We start from the raw sequence: 25,700 nt of genomic DNA on the forward strand, positions 1-25,700 counted from the left end.
CCATGCTAAGAAGCCTTGGTTGCAATCTGAATTATGCAACTGGACTGAAGACTAGCTTCACTCATCCAGATTCAGGAGAAGAAGTTGTCGCCTTTTTGGATGCATGCCACATGTTAAAGCTTGTTAGAAATGCGCTCTGTGATAAACACTGTGTGTTCACAAATGATGGAGGCATGGTCCGCTGGAGCCATATCAAGGAGCTTCATGCACTACAGCAAAAAGAGGGCATCCATGCTGGAAACAAGCTGAGGGAAGCGCACATTAATTGGAAGAAGCAGCCAATGAAAGTCCGCCTGGCTGCACAACTTATCAGTACATCAGTAGCGGACGCACTCCAGGAATGCCGCGAACTTTCTGTACCTGGATTCGAAGACACAGAGGTGACAGAAAAATTTCTGCGCACTGTGAACAATAGCTTTGACATCCTGAATTCAAGAAATATAAGACAACGATCTTGGAAAAAGCCGCTTTGCTCAGAAAATATTAATCAGGCTAGGAAATTCATGGAAGAGGCATCCACATACATTTCAACACTGCGAACCAATAGAGACGGACCGCTAGTGCTGGACTCAAACCGGAAAACAGGATTTCTCGGTTTCCTCGTGTGCTTCAACAGCCTCGATCTCCTGTACAAGAACCTGGTAGAGAACACTTCCAAACTGCAGTATCTCCCAACATACAAACTGAGTCAAGATCACCTGGAACTGTTTTTTGGTGCAATTCGTGCATATGGAAAGTGCAACAATAACCCAACAGCAACACAGTTCGAATCGGCATTTAAAAAACTGATTGTTCAGAACGAGATTGGACAGCAACGTACGGGCAATTGTCTTCCTCTGGATAACATCAGCATCCTTCATGTCACCAGTTCTGCTATGCCTCGATCCGAAGACATCATCAATTGGTCAACACCACGAAATCTGCTCTCTGACTCTCCAGACAATGACGACAGCGCAGTTTACCATGATCATGCTTACCTCCCAGATCCCACTGTTCTCTCACCATTTGCTGACAGGATTGTCACTTACATTGCGGGATATGTCGTTCGTTATTTGCAAAAATGCTTGAAGTGTGAAACATGTGTTGAAGCTCTGAGTGTTCCCGCAGCTTCCATTCCACAACACTCTCTCATTCGCCGAAAGAGCATGGGTTGGTTGGTGTATCCATCAGATGACGTCATTCAGGTATGTACTCGCAGTGAACAGGTGTTCCGATCTTTTGTGGAACGTTCAGGACTATCATCGGATAGGATTCTACAAAAAATGTTAATACAGGTTCTTCAGGCTGTCATTGTGAGCAATATATTTCAATCACTGCAGAGTAGTCATATGCTTGAGCAAGCACCACTTGAAAATCATTTTTACCACTTGATGAAAAGCATTTCACATAAATACTTGGACATACGCCTGCATCATGAATCCAGAACAGCAACAGCAGGTCTCCACAGAGAAAGACTCCGGCAAATGTACACCAAATTGACACTGTTTAAGGGGCAATAGTTACCATACTTTAATGGCATACACTAGAGTCGACACCAGGGTTAAGAAGCTGCTGCTCCCATATTGGAAGGATTCATCATTCCCCTCATTTCATAGCTGAATAGGTAGCACAATAGTAGGCTGGCCATGCAAAGGAAAGTACATGGATACCCATATCAAAGTTTTGCGAATTCGAATAATAGGGATAATGGTGTGTTTTTTCATTAGCTGGAAAAGGTCGAGGTTCAACGAGGAATCAAAGCCTAAAGCGTTTCTTAACATCCATGTAGTTAATTGCAGTGTTCAGGGCAAAATATCTATATACCACCACATTTTATGAAACACTTGCACTCCTGCATCACAGGCCATATGAAAACCTTAACAACACGTTCAGTAGCCGTGTGTAAAATAATGTATATACTTTTCTGAATTGCTGAACGAGTACAAATATTGGGGACTTACTGGAGCTGAAAATATCCCTCCGGTAACCCCTCTGTTGTCTTGTCATTTTCATGTCAGAGTTGCAAATAGTCTTCAGCCATTATCAAGTTTTCTGCATTGTGTATACATGCATATTACTTAGTTTACTCTGCAAATAATGTATACATTTTATCCTTTGTGTGTGCAGAGTGCAAAGAATTGTGTTGTCATTAAATATGTTTGCTTGCGTGTCAGAGAGTCATTTCATAAAGTGTAAAGATAGGTACACTTTCTCTCGAAGATATGTACATTAGATATAAATGTAATGGACATGATTTGTGTTAGGTACTGAGGAGCACTGTAAGTACCTTCAATTTTTATTCATGTCATTACTGTACAAGTTTGGTTAGTATTCTTTACCTTGAGCAATAGACACGAGAACAATATAACATTCACTATGACGAAGCAACATCCTCAGCGCGTAATCAACGCTGCCACGCGTAATGTTGGTCCTAGGTCACGCCCTGGCGTCCATAGGTGGTCTTGCAGTATAAAGGTACACCTCCGAATACGAGAAATAAAACTTCACGCACGCGCTCAACACAATGCTGATATCTAAACCTCTGCAAGGCTTACAAACGCGTCGTCTGCTTTGTGTGAGGGGAGCCGCCATGCTCTTGGGGTCACATGAGCGGTACGTCATGGGTCACATGGTAGACAGGAGTATCCCAGAATCCAACGCGAAGGTTGGCACGCTGGTCCCAATGGAAAAAGTATGGAAGGGCCGCTCCTGTGTTTCCTTCCTCCATGGGTCAAAGTCGCCATCTTGCCATGTATTTCGGCTCATTCCCCGCGTAAAACAACGGGGATCGCCATCTTGTGGGACAGTTGTTGCCAACATCGCAAAATCTGCCACCTAGATTTGTACCGAAGTAGAAATTATCTGCAAACAATGTGCACCGAGCATGCTATTTCTCAAAATAGCCACTTCAATCCGTATCCAATCCAGCGTGAGCTATGGCTGCCGTCGCTCCTCAATGGGTGTGTGGATGTGTTCACGGTATTTCCAATCACTGCGGACGTACGATCCTGTGCGTTCTGTGTAGTTGTGTCTGTGGACTGTGATGTTCGTTAAATATTGTGATGCTCGCCAGCCAGCTCAGGCTGCTTTGGATGATGTAGAAGAAGGTACCCAGCGTAACTCTACGACGCATCCCTCTACGACGACATTGTGCGAAGAAGTGACTACATTTGTACAGTCATGCCCGTCGTCCTGCGTATGTTGGCTAAAACACTTCTTCGTTAGTGCGCAGATTATGTTTTGTGATTGCCAATGAACGGCAATACTTGAAGTAGGCAGCTTCGTTTTCGCTTTCGCAAGTGAAGAATGTTTTCTGTCACAAGTGCTTTGTGAAACAATTTTCTTCTGCAGTGACCCTCAAAGCTATGTTGCGAAGGTTTGCCAATGGAAATTGTTTCAAACGCTATTCGTAACTACGAATATTTTTGCGACTGAGTTGTGGAATGATAACACACAGTGTATGATAATGGTAGACTGGATTTATTCGCAAATATATATTTGGTAATCGGTTATATTTGATATGGCAAGTTGCATAACCACTTCGAATTCCACGCAAGTACTTCATGAATCAATTTTAACCACCATGTAACTTTTCTCTTAAAAGTCTGGTTGGAAGTGGAACAGCTTTCATGCACCTCTTTTTGCAACCGTATTGTTGACGTCATCCGCTTCCACACTCAAAGGAAGGGGCTTAAGGACGGTGTGTGTTTAGCTGTATCGTAAAAGACCTTTCCCACCGTCCAATCTGATGACATTCATATTCACGCGTAGCATATACCTTTCAGTTCTCCACATATGCAAGTGTATTGACGTAACATGAAAAAAGACTGGTTGGTAATTCACATGAATTAACAGAAAGCATGATTGACTAGATACAATATGAAACACAGTTAAAACTTGGCCTGGTTGGTGATCACGGGAAGAAAGTTGCAGAATGCCATATTCATATAGTTTACTCTGTACCTCTGGGACTTCTTGTCATCAACAGGCCTCTCCACCCTGCTTTGATTACCGGACCCCTTATCATAATCATCATCATCTCTCATCACGTACAAGTGGCACTGGGGCAGCGCCCAGCCTGCTGGCCGGCATCAGCCCCATCTCATCATCGTATCTCTATTTGTGTGTGTGTGTGTCTGTACCACGAAAGTGTGATAAGGTATATATCGGGGAATCATCAACGTGCATAAACAGAGCGAATGTTTTGGCTGGTTGATAAAGCACTGGGGTTTTTGCAAGTGTTTTTAATTGGAAGGTGCATGAACACTCATTTAAAAGAACATTCAACTAATACCTCTAATAGATACGGTGCATTGGGGGACCACTTATTGACATGTGGATGTGACAATGAAACAATGGCTAGGAAGCAAGCGAGCTGGTGAAGATGATGCATAATGTAAAAACCCCGAGACTAGAGAACATGAAGGGACAGACACAAACGTGACTTCGTGTTTGACTTGTGTTCGTTTGACTTGACTTCGTGTTTGACGTGTGTGACTTGTGTGAAAAGACATCGTGTTTTTGTCTGTCCCCTCGTGTACCCTAGTCTCGGGGTTTTTACATTATGTGTGGGATGTCAGGTACAGGGTTAGTCTCACAAACGTTACACATTTTGATCGCATCGTAAAAATAGAAGACCGGGTTTATCCAACACCAAACTTTGCTGACTCGTAGCCATTTGTCTGAAGTTTTGTTGGAATTTTTTGTGGGCATTATGGTCCTGTAGAAGAAAAATTAAAAATCGAGCAAAATTTCACTCTATGCATTTTCTATGGCCTATCTCACTCAAAAGCCGACATTTTCTGCTGTGTGCGCTTCATTTTCATTTCACCACACACAGGTGGCAGCAGCATATGGAACAAGACTGGAACATGAGGATTGGTGCATAACGTCAGAATTGGCCTGTCAGATCGTTGTAGGCAGCGCTACCTGTGTGAAGTGATGTGAACGTGGAGCAGACACAAGAAAAAATGGCGGCGTTTGTGTGGGATAGGCCATTGAAAATGCATGGGGCGAAATTTTGCTTTATTTTTAATTTTCTTTCTACATGACTATAGCGCTTACAAAAAATTCGAATGAAACTTCAGATAAATGGCTATCAGTCTGCAAAGTTTGGGATGGGCCAAACCTAGTCTTCTATTTTTATGGTGCGATTGAAATGTGTAACGTTTGCTAGAATAACCCTGTAGAATTCCAAAAAACAAAAATTTTGTTCAGGTGTAAAAAACGAAGTAGCCTTCTCTTTCGAGAGGCGCATGAGATAAAAAAAAGCAGGTAGTAAGAGCGTCAGTAACCCCTGTATTTATCTTTGTGATGTAAACATATGCATGCAACAGGAAGTCCAACATGAGAGGGAATAGAGGGGGAGAGGAGGTCTCATGTATTTAAGGCACGTTTCACAAAATAAAAGTTCTTTGGTTGGCAGTTCAGTGTGGTGTCCTCATCTTTTTTGTGTTCCGTTCTCGTCTTTTCCTGCGCAGGGGGTTTTATCATTTTTAACTATATTAGACGTAAGATGTGAAACAGTGATTACGTTCACAAAGCATATGCTGTGAAGAAATATATATAAGCTACAAGAAATCTGTGCAGCTGTAAAAGATAAGTAAATGGTTTGTATTACACGTTACTAATATCTGCGAAATTTATATTCACCCACCCATATGTTGCTTTTTCCACACAAACAATTCCTACTTGATAGAAGTGAAATGTGGAACACCGTCATTGCGTACACAAAATGTGTGCACACATAGTGGCATTATACTGTGCTGGACGTAACTACTTATTGCCTTGAAGTCGAATTTGTTTATGTATGGACATGTACAACATGTCTGGCATGAGCTCTGTCATGTACCATGATCGTTGCCTGTGTCTGACTGGCACGTCGTTCCGAGGAACTTTGACATCACGCGCACTGTGCCTTCAGTAAAATATCTCACTTGTGCACTTCCAAAGCGTTGTCTCTACACGAAAATCTAAAATGCACAGATGACAAGTGGTTGCAAAGCAACATATGCGCTTTGCCTGTATGTATGCTCATCACAGTGAAGATTTTCTCCAATAAGGAGGGATAAGCTATATTGAGACTGCTTTCCAAAAGCAGAAGTATGCTGTTCCCACTGTGGTCAACCATCATACCAATATACGCTTAGTGTAGGCTACTCGTTTTGGTGCAGGAAGAGGGTGAGAGTTCGTCACTGCTGTATCTTAGAACTGAGCTGCTTGAGTAATCACGATAGATGAAAAGAGGAAGCATCAAGTCACTGATATGTAACATTTTGGTAGATGCCTTTTTTTTCTTTTTTTGCTATGCCTTCTCCTCTGGTCCATGGAAGTTTCACATCAGGATTATACCATCGAGGTGTGGTCACATTTCGTGATCTTTGGGCGTCTGCATTTATCAACCTTAGCAGTATTGAAATGCGGTGTGTTGAAAGTTCCATCCTCCCCCTCCTTTACAAACGTATCTAAAAAAATTTCAGACAGACTTTGGCTCAACATGTAGTTCCAGATGTGCCTGCATATGATAGATATGTAGCACGCGAAAACCCGCAACCACGAAACCCAAACTAGCATTCTTGCTTGTGCATGCGTTACAATGCGAGCGTTACAACAATCGCTAAGAATGTCCAAGGCAACATGGGTTAGTTATTACTAACTTTTACATGTTTACTGCATCATTTTTCAAGAAATTCGTTTGTTTAAGCAAATATGACAAAGAGACAACAGCGGCGTTTTTTGCCGCCGTAACTGACGAACTTCGGGTTTCCGGGTCTGGCAACTGCGTTCCACAAGATGGCAGCCTCTGCTGTTTGACGCTGATTTTACAGCAGCTTGACCCACGTGGTCAGAGTGGACGGGTTGTTCCAATTACCTAGCACTGAGTAGACAGATCTCATGGGATGCTCTGTTCTGCATTTACGCTTAGAGGCTGAGCACTACTAAAGTTTCTAGCTCATTGTATAATCCGCTTGGCCGGCAAGGCTTCGACTCAGCAGTAACCTCGTTTGTTTCCATTTTTTCCAATTTTTCGGAAAAAAAACCCGAAAAAAAATTATTTTAGCGATTTAAAATAACCGGAAATTTTGCATCTCTAGTCATTCATTGTGTCTTCCTTTGTCCCCTTTTTTAGACCCAGCACTGGGGTTCTGTAGCTGTTAATAAAACGTACTGTCATCCCTAGACGGAGACATGCCGCGCTATGCAAACTAAAGTTGCAATGTGGAAAAAGAAAAACACAGCACACACACAAGGGAAAAGAAAATGGACCAAGGAAGAACCGCAACACAGAGTCTTCCATAACCCCAATTTTTTGCACTTGTACATACATTGCATGTGTTCCTTCTTGAAGATGAACCAACTTGTCTATATTTTGCCCTAACTCAGTTGCAATGTGCTTGATTAGCAGTACGAGGGGTGTTCAAGTCAAACCGGGGCTTTCTGTCTCCTGAGTGAACAAATGGCTCGCGCTACTTCTTTTTCGTCATTTTCACACGCGACAGGCCTCCGCGTTCACCACGTGGTGGTCCAAAGTTTGTGCAAAACGGAAGACACGTGCTAGACAAGATGGCCGACAACGAGGTGAGCGCAAACCTCGAACAGCGAACTGTCATGAAGTTTCTCGGGAATGAAGGCCTAAAATCATCTGAAATTCACAGAAGACTTCAGGCTCAGTATGGCCACGATACACTTAGCCGCAGCAAAGCGTTTGAGTGGTGCAAACGGTTCCGAGACGGCCGTACACCAGTGGAGGACGATCCAGGCCGGGGCGGCTCAGAGCCCAGGGTCAGAATTGCAGAGAACATCCAACTTGTAGAGCGCCTGATCCTCAAGAACCGACGGATAACATGTCTCCAACTGGCTCGAAAGACGGACTTTTCTGTGGGAACGTTGAACACTATCATGAACACCTCCAGTTTCGGAAAGCCCGTTGGGTCTTGAGGCAGCTCTCCGTGTTTGACCGGCAGAGAAGACTGGAAATCTCTCAAGAGCTAAGGTACCGTTTCGACACTGACGGACAGCCGTTCCTTGATCGGATCATCACGTGCGATGGAACGTGGGTGCACCATTTCACTCCTGAGTCTCAACGCGCATCAAAATAGTGGAAGCATCCAGGCTCGCTTACTCCCAAGAAGTTCCGAAGCACCCCGTCTGCGGGTAAGGCCATCGCCACGGTTTTCTGGGACAAGGCTAGCGTTGTTCATGTTGATTTTCTGCCCCAGTGGTGCCACCATCAATAGTGCATATTACTGCCAGATTCTCAGGGATGTGCATAAGGCGCTGAAGCAAAAGCGGCCGGGCCTCATCACCAAAGGAGCTAGTCCTCCTCCTACAGGATAATACACGCCCCATACCGCTCATCTCACGACACGCACCTTAGAGGAACTTGTCTGGGAGTTGCTGTCACATCCCCCTTACAGTCCAGACCTCGCCCCCAGCGATTTCCATCTGTTCGGGCCACTAAAGGCGCTCCTTGGGGGCCGCCACTTCAGCTGCGACGATGAGGTCAAGAATGCGGTCCAATCGTGGCTGCTACGCACCGGTAAGGATTTCTACGCTGCTGGCATCCAAGCCCTCGTGAAACGCTGGGACAGTGCATTAGTGCAGCTGGAGATTATGTTGAAAAATAAAACTAATTCCTCGCCTGTAAGTTCATTTTACTTTTGCGAAAAAGGAAAAGTCCCGGTTTGACTTGAACACGCCTCGTATAATTAAATACATTAGAATATGGAACTTTGTACTGTTCTTCAAGTATCATTAAAGGCAGGTACTTTGTACTTTACTTTAAGTACAATGTTGGGTACTTTGTCCATTACTAGCGAGGAAACGTTATTGCCTTCCGGGAACCGTGATATTCAATGGCAACTCATAACTGTCTACAACGTGGTCACTTCTCCACAATACTATTTTGTTTCCAAGTAACCTTACGGATTTTCAGAGTTTATTGTTCAGGGCATATTAGGAGAGTGCTTTTCGTCATTTCCTTTCTGCGACTGAGTTAATATCCGAAATTCGCAGAAATGGCGACGACTGCAAACGACACATCACAAAAACAACCAGATGCTGCCTCGCAAGAACGTTGGCTGTTATGCGACAGAACACAACGAACATAGGTATCAGAATCAGCGGGCGACGAAACGTTCCATGACATAGTCGCCAGGCTGGTTTCGCTTGCGTCCAATGTTGCCGGTCTGCATTGTAACAACAGCTGCCTTTCCAAACACAACTTGCACATCATCCGTGCTCCCTTGCCCACTTTGAGGATGGAGCGGGGAAGCAGGATTCATAGAATACGCTGAACGACCAAGACCCAAGTAAACTTGGAAAAATGGCGAAAATAACCTCAAAGTGACCACGTATGAACGGTACCCCGTGAAAGTGACCCCGAATGAAGTGAAGTATGAAGTGTAATTTATAGCATTTCCGGTTACATCTGCAGAAGCAACTAGCTGTGCTAGTGGGCAGTATCCTTATTTCCCAATTTATTCGTCCGCGCATCTCTTGGCGTACTATGGAAAACTACAGAAATCCATTTTCTTGGTGTTATTCACTACGGGGTTGGTATTTTGCATATTTAGTCTTTGCATTTCCAGTTGGTTAACTGAGTATTTGATGCGAAGTACTAAACAAATTTACTTGCAGTACAGCGCAAAGTACTCAGTTGGAAATATAAGAACAATATACAGTACAAATACCCATGAATATATATTACCCAGGTAGAGCGCTGGGAAACCCGAACCAAAATGTGAATGTACAAATAAATAGTCGTACATGCGCATATGTGACGCATACTCATTAAGTACGCATCTGCATATGGTTGTGCTGCTGCTCAGTTTCATAGGCAATGCCCACTTTCGCATTGAGTAGGCCTCCGGGAAGCTCGTGACATCTCCCGCAGCGTACAACTCGCGGTACTCGAAAAGTATCCCAACGGGGTCAAGGGCATTGCATTTTCCTGTGTAGATTTACCTTGTTTAGCTGCAGTATAGTTCAAATGGCAGCACAGAAGCATTATTCTTTGTTTCTGAAATCCCCGGAAGTGTAGGAATCCATGACAAATTCAAGCACATCATGTCACCCACCAATTTTCAGCATTATGAAGGGCACACCATCACAGAAGGAAAGGAAATCCGTATTGCTGAAATCCCCTTAAGTTTTCCATCTTGATAGTAATCCTGGTAATCCATAGCAATCCTGGGCAAATAAGTGGTGAATATAATATTCCATTTTTCGTAAAACACCCGCCGTCAGGACGCCACAGTCAGTACCGGAGAAAAAAAAAACGTTGATTGTAAGGCTTTCACCAAATTAGAAATAAACAGCAGAAATGCGCAAGACAACTAAGGGTGACAGCTCGACGACGCTTCCGAATTTTCCATAAAACCATCTCACGCGGTGACCTTACTGTCAGAGGAAAGGCCCAGTTACGAAAACGACGAAAGACGATAACAGCGTCTCATGCGTTCGTGCTATGAAACACCAGAGTAGTGATATCGTTGACTAAAATGAGAGGCGCGATTTGCTGACCACTAGAAGTGTGGTTCATCTCTGTAGGAGATGCTTTATCGAGTCCTCCCATTCTTCAACGTAACCGATCGTGGTTAGGAGATATTGACTTTCCTGAAATTCCAACTCTGAAGCTCACCATATATTTTGCTCACATTACTGCATGCAGTGGGACAACCAAACAACCATTATCATCAAAATAAAGTTGTCGTTACTTGTTCTGAAATCCTCGTTGTTTAAACGCCACAACGAGGGAAACAGTGTGACCATACTCATACAAGCGATATTCGAATGACTGCACCAAATAACCCATCAATACATTATTTGATCTATAAATAATATAGATCAAGGATGGCCATGTTTGGCTAGTGCGGTGAAATATTCTTGTAAATCGATAAAAAAAAACACTCCGGTGTCAGGGTTACAACAAATATTTGTATCCGTGTCATCTATTTGTTGTAACCCTGACACCGGTGTGTGTGTTTTTTATATCGATTTTAAGAATATCGATTTAAAGGATATTTCAGTGCACTGGCCAAACATGGCCATCCTTCATCTGTGTGATACAGCTGCGTTATACACCTTCGTCTGTGTAATACTTAAGGGTTACAACAAATAGACGACACGGACACAAACATTCGTTGTAACCCTGACACTGTTTTTTTAGCGATTTTAAAGACATGTTCGATGTGTTCGATCGAACCGCACAGAACACACAGCTGGCGAACGCGCAGAGGCAAAGACGACGGACACTTCCGTGTGCGTCGTCATTCTCCCTGTGCGTGCTCTACCTTGTTCATTTGTTTATGTCGTTAGACCCAGTAATAGCCCCTAATAATACCGAGTATTGTTCATATACCGGGTGTTTCAGTTAAATCCCCGGGCTAAATAATTCGCGAACCGGTGCACCAATCGAATAACTTTCTTTTTTACAAGTATCTGTCCAATACCGCCTTCAAGCACCGCGTGAATGAGCGGGAGGCGCTCATTATTTAAATAAAAATTCAAATGAGTTTCGTGAAAAAAGCTAACTTCTAAAGCAGGACGCCGTTGGCATTAAAATGGGTACTACCCCTTTTGGTACCTTCAGTGGACACCTTTTAGAGAAAAATCTGCCACCGAAGTGGGTCATTTGTTGCAGTAATTAATTGGTTTTGGTTTACGAAACCGAAACCAATCCAACCAAACCAACCGAAACCGAAAAGGACATAATTCATTGGTGTAAGAACGTAATTCATTAGTGGACATGGGAGTGAAAGAGCGTCCTTTTGCGCTTCACCGCGACCAGCCGCGACAAAAACATGTAAGCCATGTAAACATGTAAAAACAATTAATTACTGCAACAAATGACCCGCTTCGGTGGCAGATTTTTCTCTAAAAGGTATCTATTGAAGGTCCCGGAATGGGCAGTACCCAGTTTAATGCCGACGGCGCCCTGCTTTAGAAGTTAGCTTTTTTCACGAAACTCCTTTGAATTTTTATTTAAATAATGAGCGCCTCCCGCTCATTCACGCGGTGCGCATCTTGTAGGCGGTATTGGACAGATACTTGCAAAAAAGAAAGTTATTCGATTGGTACACCGGTTCGCGAATTATTTAGCCCGGGGATTTAACTGAAACACCCGGTATATATTTACGGTTTTAGCGTTATCTCAGACCGATCAGTTCGTGTTTCGCGTACGATTATGTCATCTATTGACACAATCGCTTGGCAAGACAAAGCGTTTGTTGTGCGATTTTAAAGATGCGTTTGTGTTCTGTGTCCAAAATCAAGAGAATTTTGAGCTCGGAACTGCATGGCAGCGTGTAGGGAGGGGGGGGGGGGGGGGGGGGCTTCGCGTAATCGTGCCCCACGCGGAAGCTCGCCTCGGGACGGCTCTGATTGCGACTCTGAATAAAGGGTGTCAAGGTATATGACACCGAGTTCCCTGGAGTTTGGGGAATGGTTACATATGACGCACAACGAAGAGCTCAAAGAAATGTAGATTTCATCCACGGTTCACCAGCTCTCTTGCGCACTCCGCATACATTGCCACGAATGATAGGGTCATCGCTTCTGATTTGAAGAAAGAGGGCCGTACGCCTTTTTCTGTCAATTTGTATATATGATAATTGACACAAAAAGGCGTACGCCCCCCTCTACCTTGGAATCCGAAGGGACAACCCTATCCCTCGTAGCAATGATTCGCGCAGAGCGTGCGCTCTTGATGATGATGATGATTGAAAGAAAAAAAAAGGGGATTGTAGCCCTTATCACGAGGGCCGGCTACCCCAGATCACCTAAGGAAAGGAATGCCAGACACATCCACCCACACCCACTGGAGATGTCGCGAAGCGGCGACGAACGCCACAGACAGGGTCATAGCCCGTCTAACAGCTTGGTGTCCCTTAAAAACTGTGTAACGGCTCGCAAAGCTGGCAGTTGAGTGCTCGTTGGCCATGGGCCCAGCACCTTCTGCACTCCGAAGGGTAGATTGTCAACCCGGCCTAACGCGGCTACAAGTCTGTCACGACGCTCAGAGTATCTTGGGCACGTAACTATAATATGTTCGACGTCTTCGATTGAGCCACAGACTGGACAATTAGGAGAGTCCGCCTTCCCAAGCCTGTACAGGAGTCTTGCACTGTATGGTACATTGAGCCGGAGCCTGTGAAACAATGACGTAAGCTGCCGTGGCTTGGATGTTGGGAGGACCAGGGCTAGTTCGGGGTCAACCCGGTGCAGAAGGGAAGATCCAGCCTCGCCACAAAACCATTGATCTTTTGACTCATTGATTGATCTTATGGCTCAGAGACTTTAAGGCACTCTTGGCGTCCGCCTTCGTGAAGTAAACACTGCGGAATGTACTATTTCCATGTGCTTTCCCGGCGTTGTGGTCGGCCGCATCATGTCCGGTGATCCCACAGTGGCCAGGTATCCACCGGAAAATCACGTCATGGCCAGCGATCACTGCTTTTTGGTGCGCTACTAGTATGTCATTCAGTACAGGAGCTGAGAGGTGGTGTGTACCCGGTGTCATAAGGGTCTGCAAAGCGGCTTTAGAATCACACAAAATCACCCATTTTCCCTTGGAAGGCGCGCACGAGATATGCTCCATGGCTAGAAGAAGAGCGTGTAGCTCTGCTGCTGTCGATGAAGTACGATGCAATAGTCGAGTACTGCGCGCAGTATTCGACGCTGGTACAACGAAGGCACAGGCGGATCCTGTAGATATTGTGGATATATTGTGGATTGTAGATATTGTAGATATTGCGTGCACTCTTAAACAACAACAACAAATAAGTCATGATGATGCAGTGAGATGTTTCGCCGCTGAGGTCAACAGAGTGATGTGCAGCGCTCTTGATTTGTGGAAAGCGCAGGGCGTACGTCTTTTTGTGACAATTAACATTGTGTCATAAGTGTCACAGGAAGGCGTACGCCTTCCGTTTTCAACAAATGATGTGAAAAAAGGGATTTCGCTCGGGATGATTGTTGGCTAGGAGCGTGCTATGCGGTGAAATTCATTTTTAAGAGTGTGCTATAAGGGTTCGGATGGTAGAGAGAAAATTCCTTCATGCTGTCAACTGTTGGGCAGTGACGAGGGACAATCCAAAACTTGAACAGAAGTGACAAGCAATGGAGAGAGCCGGACAGCCAGTGAATGAGGATGAAGTTTACCACAGCGATGATGATGTTAATGAAGCAAAAATAGAACACTCTAAAGACAGAACTTCACCACATAGCACGTAGTGCGTTAATCATTGTCGCGAACGATAGGGTTATCGCTTTGGATTCGAGGAGAGGGGAGGAGGCGTACGCCTTTTTGTGGCAATTACCAGTTGCCAGATATCCAAATTGCCACAAAAAGGCGTACGCCCCCCTCTCTCCTCGAATAAGAAGCGATAACCCTATAATTCGCGGCAATGGTTGGCGCGCTACGGGCTATGCGGTGAAGCTCTGTTCTTAGAGTGTATAGGGAGAGGTTGAATTTGTCACACGACAAATTCGGCTACTCCCCGTAAACAGACCCCCTCCCCCCAAAAGGTGGAAAAAAAAAGGAGACCCCCCCCCCCCCCCCCCACACACACACGCACACTTTCGCGATAACTATCGGCCAATGGCCAAAATCTCCGGTTAAAGTAGCGCATGAAAGATGAAAGTCACTGAAAAGGTTAGCCAGCTGTAGGGATCGAACCCACATCTTCTGGATTACCGGTCCAGGGCTCTACCAATTGAGCTAAGCTAACGCGCCTCTCCAGCGACTTTCGGGGTGCGTCATCTGAAGGGACGACAAACCAGCCACTCACTCTCATTCATCCTCCTTTCACCCTTACATTTTTTTGCTCACTCATACACACATTCATACGACGGAAATCCAGAAGATGTGGGTTCGATCCCTACAGCTGGCTAACCTTTTCAGTGACTTTCATCTTTCATCGTTGATTTCTTAGGCAATTGAGGCTTTGTTTGTACCTGTCCCTTCTATGTTGTTCCAGCCTCAGAACATCAGTTTCTCTCTTGAAAGTAGCGCACAATGAATTACACAGTCCTAATAGACTGACTCCAGCGCACACCTCTGAATAAATGTCACGAGCGCTGACAAAGCATGAACCCTCTTGTCAGGTGTCCGAGGACCCAGCACTTTTACGAGGTCAAAGTTGCGGTTGTCCAGTCGGTCGACAGCAGATTTCAGGGTAGCCATTTGGAATACGTATCTAGAACAGTGCACGTGAACGTGCTCAGTGTCCTCCACGGTTGAGGGTTAAAAATTGGGCGCTTCGGTGGATCATGATCAAAAGCGCTAATAAGCGGTCCACGGTAGCACAAAGTGTACAGTTCGCTCAATCAGCCCTCCCAATTTTATGGAGGAATTGGCGCTCGTATGGCACGTTCAGACAGGAACCTGTGCAAGGGCGTCTGGATTGACCGATGTAACGTGGACTTCACTCGAAAGTTCAGATCCGGGTAAATTTAATGGAGCAACGAGGAACTCCCGTCGCAAATGCAAGGCAATTTATAGTAAATGTAATTGACGATATATTTCCTACGAAAAAACTAAAAAATATCTAATACCGCTTAATGTTTGTAGAAATAATAGTGTTTAAAAGTAACGGTTAATATTCCGCGCACTATATAAATAATTCACGTAATACGGAATCCTTTTATGTCATAAAAACCTGAGGAAAAACAAGAGAAAAGAAAAACCCCGTTTGACTGTTTTCACGTTTTTGAATTCAGGACGTCAATATCATCAAGACATGGTACATTAATTTCGGAAGCACGCAAATTTTAAATATTTGTGGAGCTGTTTTATCGACTTCCTTCCAGTGGGTTCCTATGCGAACCACGCAAAAGTAACAAAATGAGTCGCAGGAGGGACCATTATTGGTTTTTGTCTGGGAGGAACATGCGCGAACAACGAAATGGGAATATTTCCAGTTTGATGTTACAGCTCAAGTTGGCAAATTAGTCCCTTAGTTTTGCCAGACACTTGAAATTTCTGCTTCGACTTGCACAAAACTGCTACCAAGAGGTTTATACTCTTATACCTTTTATTTCTGTTATCTGATATCAACTTAAAACCTGCATAATTACCTGGACCCCAATCTTGAACATACAAACTAAGCGTTATCCCTGTTTTTAAAGTTGTTGCGCACGAAACGTCACGCGGCGGCACGTGCAAACACGCGTTGCGATTGGTCTCCGCTAGGGAGCTCGTAGCGAATCACGGGCCAAGTGGTGCATTAAACGCGCGCTACGGGGTAACGAGAAGTTGAAGATCTGGGCCTCGGTTATGCCACGTCGTGTTCCCGTTGCTTCTCATCGGCATACAATCCTGACCGCACGGTCAGGAAAGATTGTACTGTCTCACGGCTTCTGTCAGCTTTTCTCTCGTTCTTTTTTTTTGGGGGGTGGGGGGTGGGGGGTGGGCTGTACGAAGCGTTATACTAACTGTGGAATTTAAAAATCGCCTTTTGCGCCGTCCAGGTATTTGAGGTGCCCAGTCATTACAAATCACGTGCATATCCGGCCACTTGATTAGGGGCTCTCCTTTGTATTGCAGACGTGCAACGTACGAATAGAGACGGTGGTCGCATCGTCAGCTAAAAGGCGCCTGAATGCTCACACACTCTTCAAACCGAACTTCACCCACATAGCACGCTCCTGGCTAACCATCATGCCGAATGGTGTGATTATATGTCCGGCTTCGTTGAAAATGGGAGGGGATGCCTATCTGGGACAGATTATGCATGTCCCAGATAGGCGCCTCCCACTGATTTGAACAAATCAGGACACAGAATGATGTCATTCGGAATTATAGTTGGCTACACTCTTAAAAATGAACTTCACCGCGTATCACGCTCCTAGCCAACCATTGGTTTGGTTTGGTTTGGTTTTAAGAAAAAGTAAAATTGAGATTTTGGCTTCACTAATGTGAAGCCCACAACTCCACATCACCAGCCAACCATCATTTCGAATAGTGTCGTAATCTGCCCTGGTTTGTTGAAGACAGTGCCTTTTTTGTGACACTTATGCTGTACATAATTGTCACAAAAAGGCGTACGCCACCCGTTTCCAACAAATCAGGGCAGATAACGATATCATTCGAGATTATGGTTGGCTCGGAGCGTGCTATGCGGTCCCGTCCATATCTAAGAGCGTACGAGCGTGTTTTGTGGTGAAGTGCTGTTTTAACAGCGCAGAAAACTTATCTAATCCTCCAGTCTGTACGTTTTCTACCCCTTGGTGCTATAGCGAGTTCGATAACCTACGTGCTACCGTCAAGGGTTGAGAACGCAAGGTAAATATAATTCAGTCTAAGTAGTATATATATATATATATATATTGTCCCTTGAACTGTTTTCCATCTTGTTCTGGGTGGAAGTGAGCTATCCGTTGCCCAGCTATCCAATAACCAGACGCGAAACAAAAACGGAATGCCATATTCTCCGTGCAGCTGAGTACAGCGGGTAAGTGATATTCCTCAGGCGTAGAATTTCATGTTCCATGGAGCAGATTGTGAGTGACTTGACAGTCAATCATTTCTCCTGAACAGCTGTCAGAGGGCGGACGTATCTTTCCCCGACTGAATTGGTTGAGCGACAAAAAAGCGGATGATCGAAAAAAATTCAACTGCTTCAAAAATGGTTGGATTAGAAGGCACGATTACGGAATACTGGGAATGCCCTCGTTTCCGAAAGTACGATGATGGAAAATTGTAATGCACAGAGGCATTTCAGATTAGGGATTCCCTTTGTTCCAGATCCAACATACGCTCGTAGATTCAAAAACGACTGTCGAGTACAGAAGGGATTAACGTCTGTTCGAATTCCGTTAATATGGGAGCTCGACAATCGAGAAGAGATAGCGTGGAAGTGCTTTTTGTAGAGCGGAACCATTTTTCGGGTGTACTCCCCCTCCCCCCCCCCCCCCCCCCCCCCCGCTCCCCAGACAAAGGCTAATCGCGAATTAATGTACTTTCCTATCAGGACATGACCATTGACATATAACGTACGAGTGTTGTTTTCAAGCTGTTTTCTTGATCTCTGTTTTCAGTCTATGGCACGCTAGTACGTTTGGTGTACGTTTTCGGAAATCCTGAGTGAACGCAGCTTTACTCAGTATTGTATTGGTACACGCCCCTCAGCTTGTTAGGTAAAACCGACCGCTCAAGTGACGTCTTCAAACAGAAAAGTTCCGTGACTTTAATTTCTGCCCGAAAAGGCTATAATAGTGAGTTATTTCCTTCAAATAGTTCCCGAACGACATGGTGGTTGACCATCGAGGACAGGAAGTCACTTAGAATGTCATCCTCTGTTCGGGCTGCGTGCAAACTGTTCGCGAAACGGTTTCAGTAAGATTAACGAGTAACGAATAAAAATAACGAGTAAAAAGTGCGCACGTATCTTGCGTACAAAATCCGAAAAACGACTTTTGAGAAACCCCACGTTCTATTAATGACGCTCATTGCCGTACTTCCTTCAAACGCGTCCATGCGCTTACTACGTGATAGGCTATGTACCAGTGCCAGCAGTTGTTGGAGAGCCTCGCCCACATGAGAAAAAATTCGACAGTACATTTCTTTGTTTGTGAGGGCGTTCATTCATCATCCTTAGATTTGCGCGGGAAGCCTCAATCCTGTTACTATTTCCCACGAGTCTAGAATAAATCTTAGACCACAGAATACGCTGGTTCTTTATATTCTATATGAATACGTACGACAATCCTCAGGTGATGCGGATGTCACTTCCCCCCTTTGCGGAATTCCCACACACTCTTAACGTGAAAGTGCTGGGCAAATCCCGCAAGAAAATCCTCAAAAATTCCTTTCGTGGTTCTTGATTGGTTTTAGTGAACTCACCTGCCTGTGAAAGTAGCGCAACACGGATATCCCTTGACGGCAGTTTTCACATTTTGTATCACACGTACCACACAACACACACACACAGGAGAATAGTGGCATTCACTACACAGAGACGACGAGAGGCTCTACACGTACGTCGCGCACACGTGCGCATACACTAACAGGAACACACCTGCGCGACCCCACTAGCGGACGCCAACTGGCATCTGAGGCAGCGACGCCGTTGCGCGCCTCTGCTGGCGGCTGCGCGCGAGTGCGCACGCAACGGAAGCGCCAGGGTTTGGCGAGGCGGGAAGCCACGCAACTTTCCAACACTCAAAGTTTCGGGGCACGGACGTGCACGCCGTGAGCGCGTGCCTTCTTCTGTGCAGAGGATTGAAAGGACGTCGATAGGAAAACTTGACACCAGAGCTGTCAGTGCTCAGTCGAGCTCTACGTGAGCGGAGAAAAATTGAAGGGCTCTCCAACTCAAAGTCCAATAAATAAATTTCGCGAGTCAGGAAGTGATTTTTGAGCGGCTGCGGTGGTGAGATACATCAGTGATACAGGTGTACTATTTTTTTTATTTTTGTTTCGATACAGGATTTTCACAAAAAAAAAAAAAAAAAAACTATAAGGGCTATAGACAGCCTGTTTTCACTTCTATCATCTCTGGGCCTGCGGACGGTCATGGCCATCTGTTGCTCAAACGTCGAATGAGTAATTGCCTAATAATCGTTAATTAACTTTTTAATTATAAAACCTACGAAGTTGTCCCAATGAGAACATTTGTTCCTTTCGGTCGCCTGGTATCGTAGCGTTTTCACAAAAAAAAAAAAAAAATCCGTTCGGTAGATCGTCCACAAAAAATTCGTGAAGAACACAATTTTTTCCTTTTGTTCATTGCGCATATTCGGAGACGCGTCTTTCCTTCACCCCCAATGTGAGAGGGCAAAGGGGCACAGTGGCATCAGATGGCCAAGAACGTCCGCAGGCCCAGAGATGATAGAAGTGAAAACAGGATGCTTATTGTTTACGAAAAACCTGTACCGAAAAAAAAAAAAAACACCCTGTATACGAGCGGTGGGGGGGAGGGGGGAGGGGTATCGTTTATGTAAAGAAATAAAAAAAATAAGAAAGGGAAGGTGGTCTGCCTGCCGAGACGGGCGGCAAGTTGCCACAGAGAAATAAAAAAAAGGACAAGAAAAAAGGGAAACACCAAAAAGCGGAACACAGCAACTAGACACACGACACATGGCGATTATACGTTCAGTGCAAAGTTTGGTGGCTGTGCCATCTGGTGGTCACATTCGGCTCACACTATACAGTTCACCATAGCCACTTTCAGTTGGTCACAGGTTTGCTGTTCACAGTGTCATAGATTGTTGGTAACTCAGTTCACAGCGTTGTGTGTTTCTTCTTTGCTGTCAGAGAATACCTAGGAGGTTACTAGGAGGTAAAAGTACGGTGCATGCACTGTTAGAAAAATTTATACCTTTTGGGGTATAAACGGCTTGTCCCAGGGCGCATACCTTTTGAGGTATAAACGCTATACCTTCTTCAAGGTATACACTCTTTATGCCTCCCTGAAGGTATATTATTTGCACCTCAGGGTATAAAGATATACCTCCTTGAGGGTATATGTTGAAGACCTTGTGGGTATAATTGAAGAAAACGGTAATATTCGATGTGTTTCAGCGTCATATCCGAGTGGCGGCTTCCCAGCGCAGCTTTTACAAATAATGAAAAAAAAAAGGACCAAAGGAACGATTAAAAAAAAAAGAATACCCGGAGACTCTCGCGCACAAACTCACAAAGCATGGATGTCAATCGGAGAGGAAAGAAATTACGTAACAATTAGCATTAAATTGGAAACCAAGAAGCAACACCAACAAATATTAGGAAAAATATTTCCAGGAGCAGTTAGCATTTGCTGGAGAACAGATACATATGTATACAACACACCGCGGCTACACATGGTGGAGACCATCTTTTCTGATCTCAATGAGGACCTTACTTAATTGCACACATTTAATCAGAAGGCTAAACCATACATAACTCAAAGTACGGTAAAAAGACAGTCTTCATAAGCGGGACGGGAGCCACGTCGGCTTCGCTCCATGCATCAGCACAACAGTCCCAGTTCTAAAATGAAAACCAAGAAAGCTGCCGCGTACAATCCGCGAAGGGGCGCTACCAAATATACACAATAACTAAGACAAGCCTGTAGAGGCAGCACACCATCCTTCGCCTGGGAAGCAACTTAAGAAGCGAGGGCGTGTAAATTTATTTATTTTGGGATCAAACAGTTGGATTCCAGATGTCACTACCCAATATAATTAGAATGCTACTGTATTACTTACTATGTTTTTAAATCAACTTATTGTTTAACTGAGATGAGCCGTCACAAATTAATGTGATCCCAGATGTTGCGAAAGAAAATGTATACAAAACGCTGAAGGTATAATCGTAACATAGAAGTACTTTTTTATACCCTCAGCTGCCGCGGAAGGTATAGAATCAGAGATCTATACCTTACACATGGTTTAAACAGGGTATAGACAATGGTGATGGGGTATAAATGTCGTACTCTAGACCTTATTTATACCTTTCTTATACTTTTTATATACATTTTCTTCTAACAGTGTGTTTACATACAAGTACGTTTATTAGAGCAAGACGTAATTTCAAATTAGTCCCCTTCGAAATAAGCAACGGGAAGGCAACCGTCGTATGCCCCAGGGTCCGAGCAAAAGACGCTCCAACCACTGAAGTATTTTTTTTCCTGTAAATTGTAGGTGTTCTATAAATAAAAGTTCCGGCCAAAGTGACGTTTGCAGCAAGAACAAAACAAGATGATTTGAGCATTTCGACAGTTGAGCACTGCGCGACTGTCCTAATGGCAAGCGAAAAATGTTAGGAAGACCGCCGGTCTGCAGTCAGACGTATCAGCTTGCACAATCCCGTGCAACCCCGTAGTAAGACCACAGCTGGGCGAACTCACTCATGACAGCCCTAATGAGTGCCCCTCACCTTCACCTCACGCCTTTGAGGTGAGGATGAGTGAAGGCTAGCCCGCGATTAGGCCATCCGTGTGTGCTCTCATGAGGTCTGAGAGCGCCAGGTCTACTATATGCACAGGAATGACGCATGCACGTGATGATATGAACTAATAGTCCTCCATTGTGTGGAAATCGCTGAGTGACCCGGTCGAGCCTGACTCTAGGAAACATAAGTAGAGGAGGCAAGCAAGCTGGTGTATACGTACGTGGTGTATACGATCGGTTCTTGCCCCGTGTCCGTCCTGTCTAGTCCTCCCCTTCGTTGCTCCTCAGACTCAAGGAGATGTTTTCGTTCAATCACTAGGAAACACGTTTGTCGGCCCGGCCCCACCTGCTGTGTTGGCATCTTTGGTCGGCCTGGGCCCGTCCCGGCCCGTGATGTTGGCGTATTTTGTTGGCCCGGGTCCTGTCCGGCCCGGACCACACCGCCAATAACAAGCCCGGCCCGGCCCGCGTTCCGGGTCGGTGACCTGGGCACGTGCAGGGCTCTGCTGGAGATACCATTCGTTGTCGCCAAAGACGGCTCTGTTTCCCATTGCCTTTCTTCTAAACGGTAGCGTTGCGTGAACTAATTTTGTTTGAATCACACTAACTGAAATACGGACTTTCATTTGAGAGCAAGTTATATTTGCATTTGAGTGCACCTTTAAGGGCTGTTTATGCTCCGACGTAACGTCGACGAGCGAGCACGTGCAACGAGGTTGACTGCCATCGGGGTGTTTATACTCGAGCGGCAGAGGACGTGCAGCGTCAGTCACCGTGCTCCGGCAGCGATGGGCGCATTTCATGCTGTCGTTGCGCGACAGCATTCGCCGGCACGCGCTGTACCACAATCACACGCACTGATATCTATGTATAAAGGCTGGATCGCGCATGAAAGAGGGGCTCGTGGCAGAGAGACACGCATTCGGGCCGCCATGTTGGTGGGCCCTAAAGCGCTATGTGTGCGCATAGAAAACAATGGGACGCCATGTGAGTACTTATTGCGCTGCAAGCGTTGATCGTTATTTGTCATCACGCAATTTTGTGAGGTGCCAGTACACTGATGTATGCTAATAGTGTTTCACGGGTGTCTTGCTGTTCGATTCTTAATTACGTTATGTTTTGTATTCCTAAAATTAGACGGTTACTGCAGTGCACAGCTGGGCCTTGTACTACAGCACGTTTCACAGCCAATATTTCATTAAGAAGCGGTGTGAGTTTAACAACAACCCTGTATAATCTACCGTGCTGCGTTCTGCACAAAAATTGTTCCAGAAAGAACGGTCCCGGAAAAGATAACTCGCATGGTAGAAAGAAATCGTCCCGTAGAATCACAGCCGTTGCTTTAGATAGGCGTATGTGTTTAGTGTGATTTATATCTTGCATCACCGCAGAAACAGTCTTTTAGTGAACGACAGAGGTGTCTTCGACGTAATGCGTCACAAATATGGACACACCGATGCAGCCCAAATAATTACTTCACGGAATTAGATCACGTTCGTTTGGCCAGTTAATCTAGGTATTGATGTGAGCTTAGTCAAGTTACTTAGAAAGTGGTAACGCCTCCGTGAGACACAAGACTTATCTGCTTTTGAAGTACAGCACATTTTTGTTTGTTTCTTTCTTCATTTGTTCTGATTATTTGCAGGCGCGGTCGTGCCAAATTGAACGTCCTTCTCGTGCACTCACATGCTTTTGCTGAATAGAACTGCAGAGCGAGCAGAGCTGCGTATAGGCCGAACGGGGGCCTGCCATCCACTGCTGACTTTCTCATGTTTGTTATGTGTAGCACGCTGCAATCACGCTTATCATCGTCATCTAAAGGGGAGCGTCGTAGCACTGACGTGAAACCAGACACTGTTTCTGAAGATCTTCTATGACACTTTCCGCAGTTAGCACACTTTTCTTCAGCGTCAAAGTCTCTGGAATATGAAGAACTGATGTTCTGAGGCTGGAACAACATAGAAGGGACAAGTACATACAAGGCCTCAATTCCAGAAGATGTGGGTTCGAGTCCTACAGCTGGCTAACCTTTTCAGTGACTTTCATCTTTCATCGTCTCAGGAATCAGTTTCCATTAACTGTGACTCCCATCTTACATTTTAATATGCGAGGGCACAAAACAATACGTTCATTGTTTTGTGGCCTTATTGCAATGACAATATATATTTCAGAGGTGACAATGTACAGGTACACTATGTAAATTTGTTGCACCCAGTTTTAGGTTGGAATGAGCAATGAATGGCAATTGCCCTCCTTTAGTTTTCTCATACATGCTGAATTTTAAATATTTGTTTTGCTGCCTATGTGTTCAGTGTATTACAAAGTGCTTAATGCAAACAACACTTTGTTAATTTCAAGCTTTTTGCTCCCATCTGAGATATTCGTATCCTGAAGGAACCGCCACTTCGACACCATAAAATATTCAGTGCCACTGCAAATTTCCTGAATTGAAATCCTTCAAACTGTGTCGTATTCTTAAATACGTAAATATTTTTGCAAATAGTTGACATGCTGGAGGGCACTCCTCCTGCAGCTAAGGCAACTGCAGGGAGTTCCAAGGGGCCGAAGATAAACCTAGAGCGGCATGAATGTGATCAACAGTAGATATAAACAACATCTGTAGCCAGAGAAGTGCATTCTCAAGAAATCATTTCCTTGTTATAGTATACATGTATATGTGCATGCCTATTAACTGAAACAATGATCACAGTTCCCTGACAAGTTTTAATTACTTAGAGTATATACTGTAGAGGTGAGATAGATCTACAACAGTTAACACAAGGTGGTATATACATGAATACCTTTAAAAATCTCACGTGACACATGTGGTTTAACTTTTTGGAGGTGCTGTGGTAACCGATGTTTGTGGGCACTGCGCAGGTTCTGCACCCATTTCTTGAGTATATCGAGGCGGCTGCGAATGAACCTGTGAACAATTGCGAAGGAACCTGTATTGATGATGATGATGATTTCAGTTTTTATGGTGCATCGACAACAATGGTCATAATACGTCAGAACATTGGTTAGGATGCATCTAGTTAAAAATAAATATGTTGTTTAATAAAAGCATTGCATAAATGTTTAAAAGACCAGTTTAAAACAGGGTTTACAATCCCGATATCTTTTAAAAATTTAAAAGTTTAAAAACTCTTCTAAAAATAATTCTGGCTTCATCACCAAGCAATAATGCTGTGTGAAGGGGCCTAAGGTGTAAGGAAGAACGGTCAAACAACTTGCATCCAGTGCTGGTTTTGGGCAAAAAAAATTCATAATTGTAAGACAAATGTACAGAGTGGACGCCTATTTATTCCTTGATAAACAATGACTCACCTGGAGAAATTTAGGCCCTGTATCCTTGCCGGCACGATTGGTACGACCGTAATTGCAAGAACTTGCCGTGATCGCTGCGGCGAGTGTTTGGGTACAGTAAGATGGCGGCCGGTTGCCGCACGCTCGCGCTTCCTATCCGCGATCCAGCCTTTTACAATCGAGATCAGTGATCACAAGTGTGCTTCGTGAAGAGAAGAAGACGCAAAGAAAAATGGCGGAGTTCAGGGAACACGTGCAAGTAAACACTACTGACCTTTGTGATGTATAAAGGCTGGATCGCGCATAGGAGAGGGGCTCGTGGGAGAGGCAAGGTATATCTAAACTGGTAGCGAAAACAAGGGAAAAATACCGAATAAGACCCATCGGCAAGACTACCAGCAAGAAGCGCGAGCGATCCTGGGTGTTGGTAGTAGAGGTACGATCGTGAACAAAAAAAAAAAAAACAAAAAAAACTTCACAACATGGGCATGGCTTTTGTGTGTACTAATCGGTTATTCATAATTTCAATGTAGGAA

General features: G+C 44.6%; 2 protein-coding genes across 2 annotated transcripts in view; one reads left to right on the forward strand and one right to left on the reverse strand.

The window, feature by feature from the left end:
* LOC135400186 (calcium-activated chloride channel regulator 1-like) overlaps positions 1-19,005 on the reverse strand; it is a 456,140-nt gene extending 437,135 nt beyond the window's left edge. The window contains exon 1 of the mRNA XM_064631923.1: positions 18,827-19,005. The gene's annotated coding sequence lies outside the window, so the exon portion shown is untranslated. The remainder of the gene's footprint in view (positions 1-18,826) is intronic.
* LOC135400414 (protein GVQW3-like) lies at positions 7,543-7,917 on the forward strand. The gene has a single exon (XM_064632253.1). It carries the CDS (start codon positions 7,543-7,545, stop codon positions 7,915-7,917), a length of 375 nt encoding a protein of 124 aa, XP_064488323.1.
* Positions 19,006-25,700: the final 6,695 nt, after the last annotated feature.

The sequence above is a fragment of the Ornithodoros turicata genome, chromosome 7, assembly GCF_037126465.1.
Source record: "Ornithodoros turicata isolate Travis chromosome 7, ASM3712646v1, whole genome shotgun sequence".
NCBI lineage: Eukaryota > Metazoa > Arthropoda > Arachnida > Ixodida > Argasidae > Ornithodoros > Ornithodoros turicata.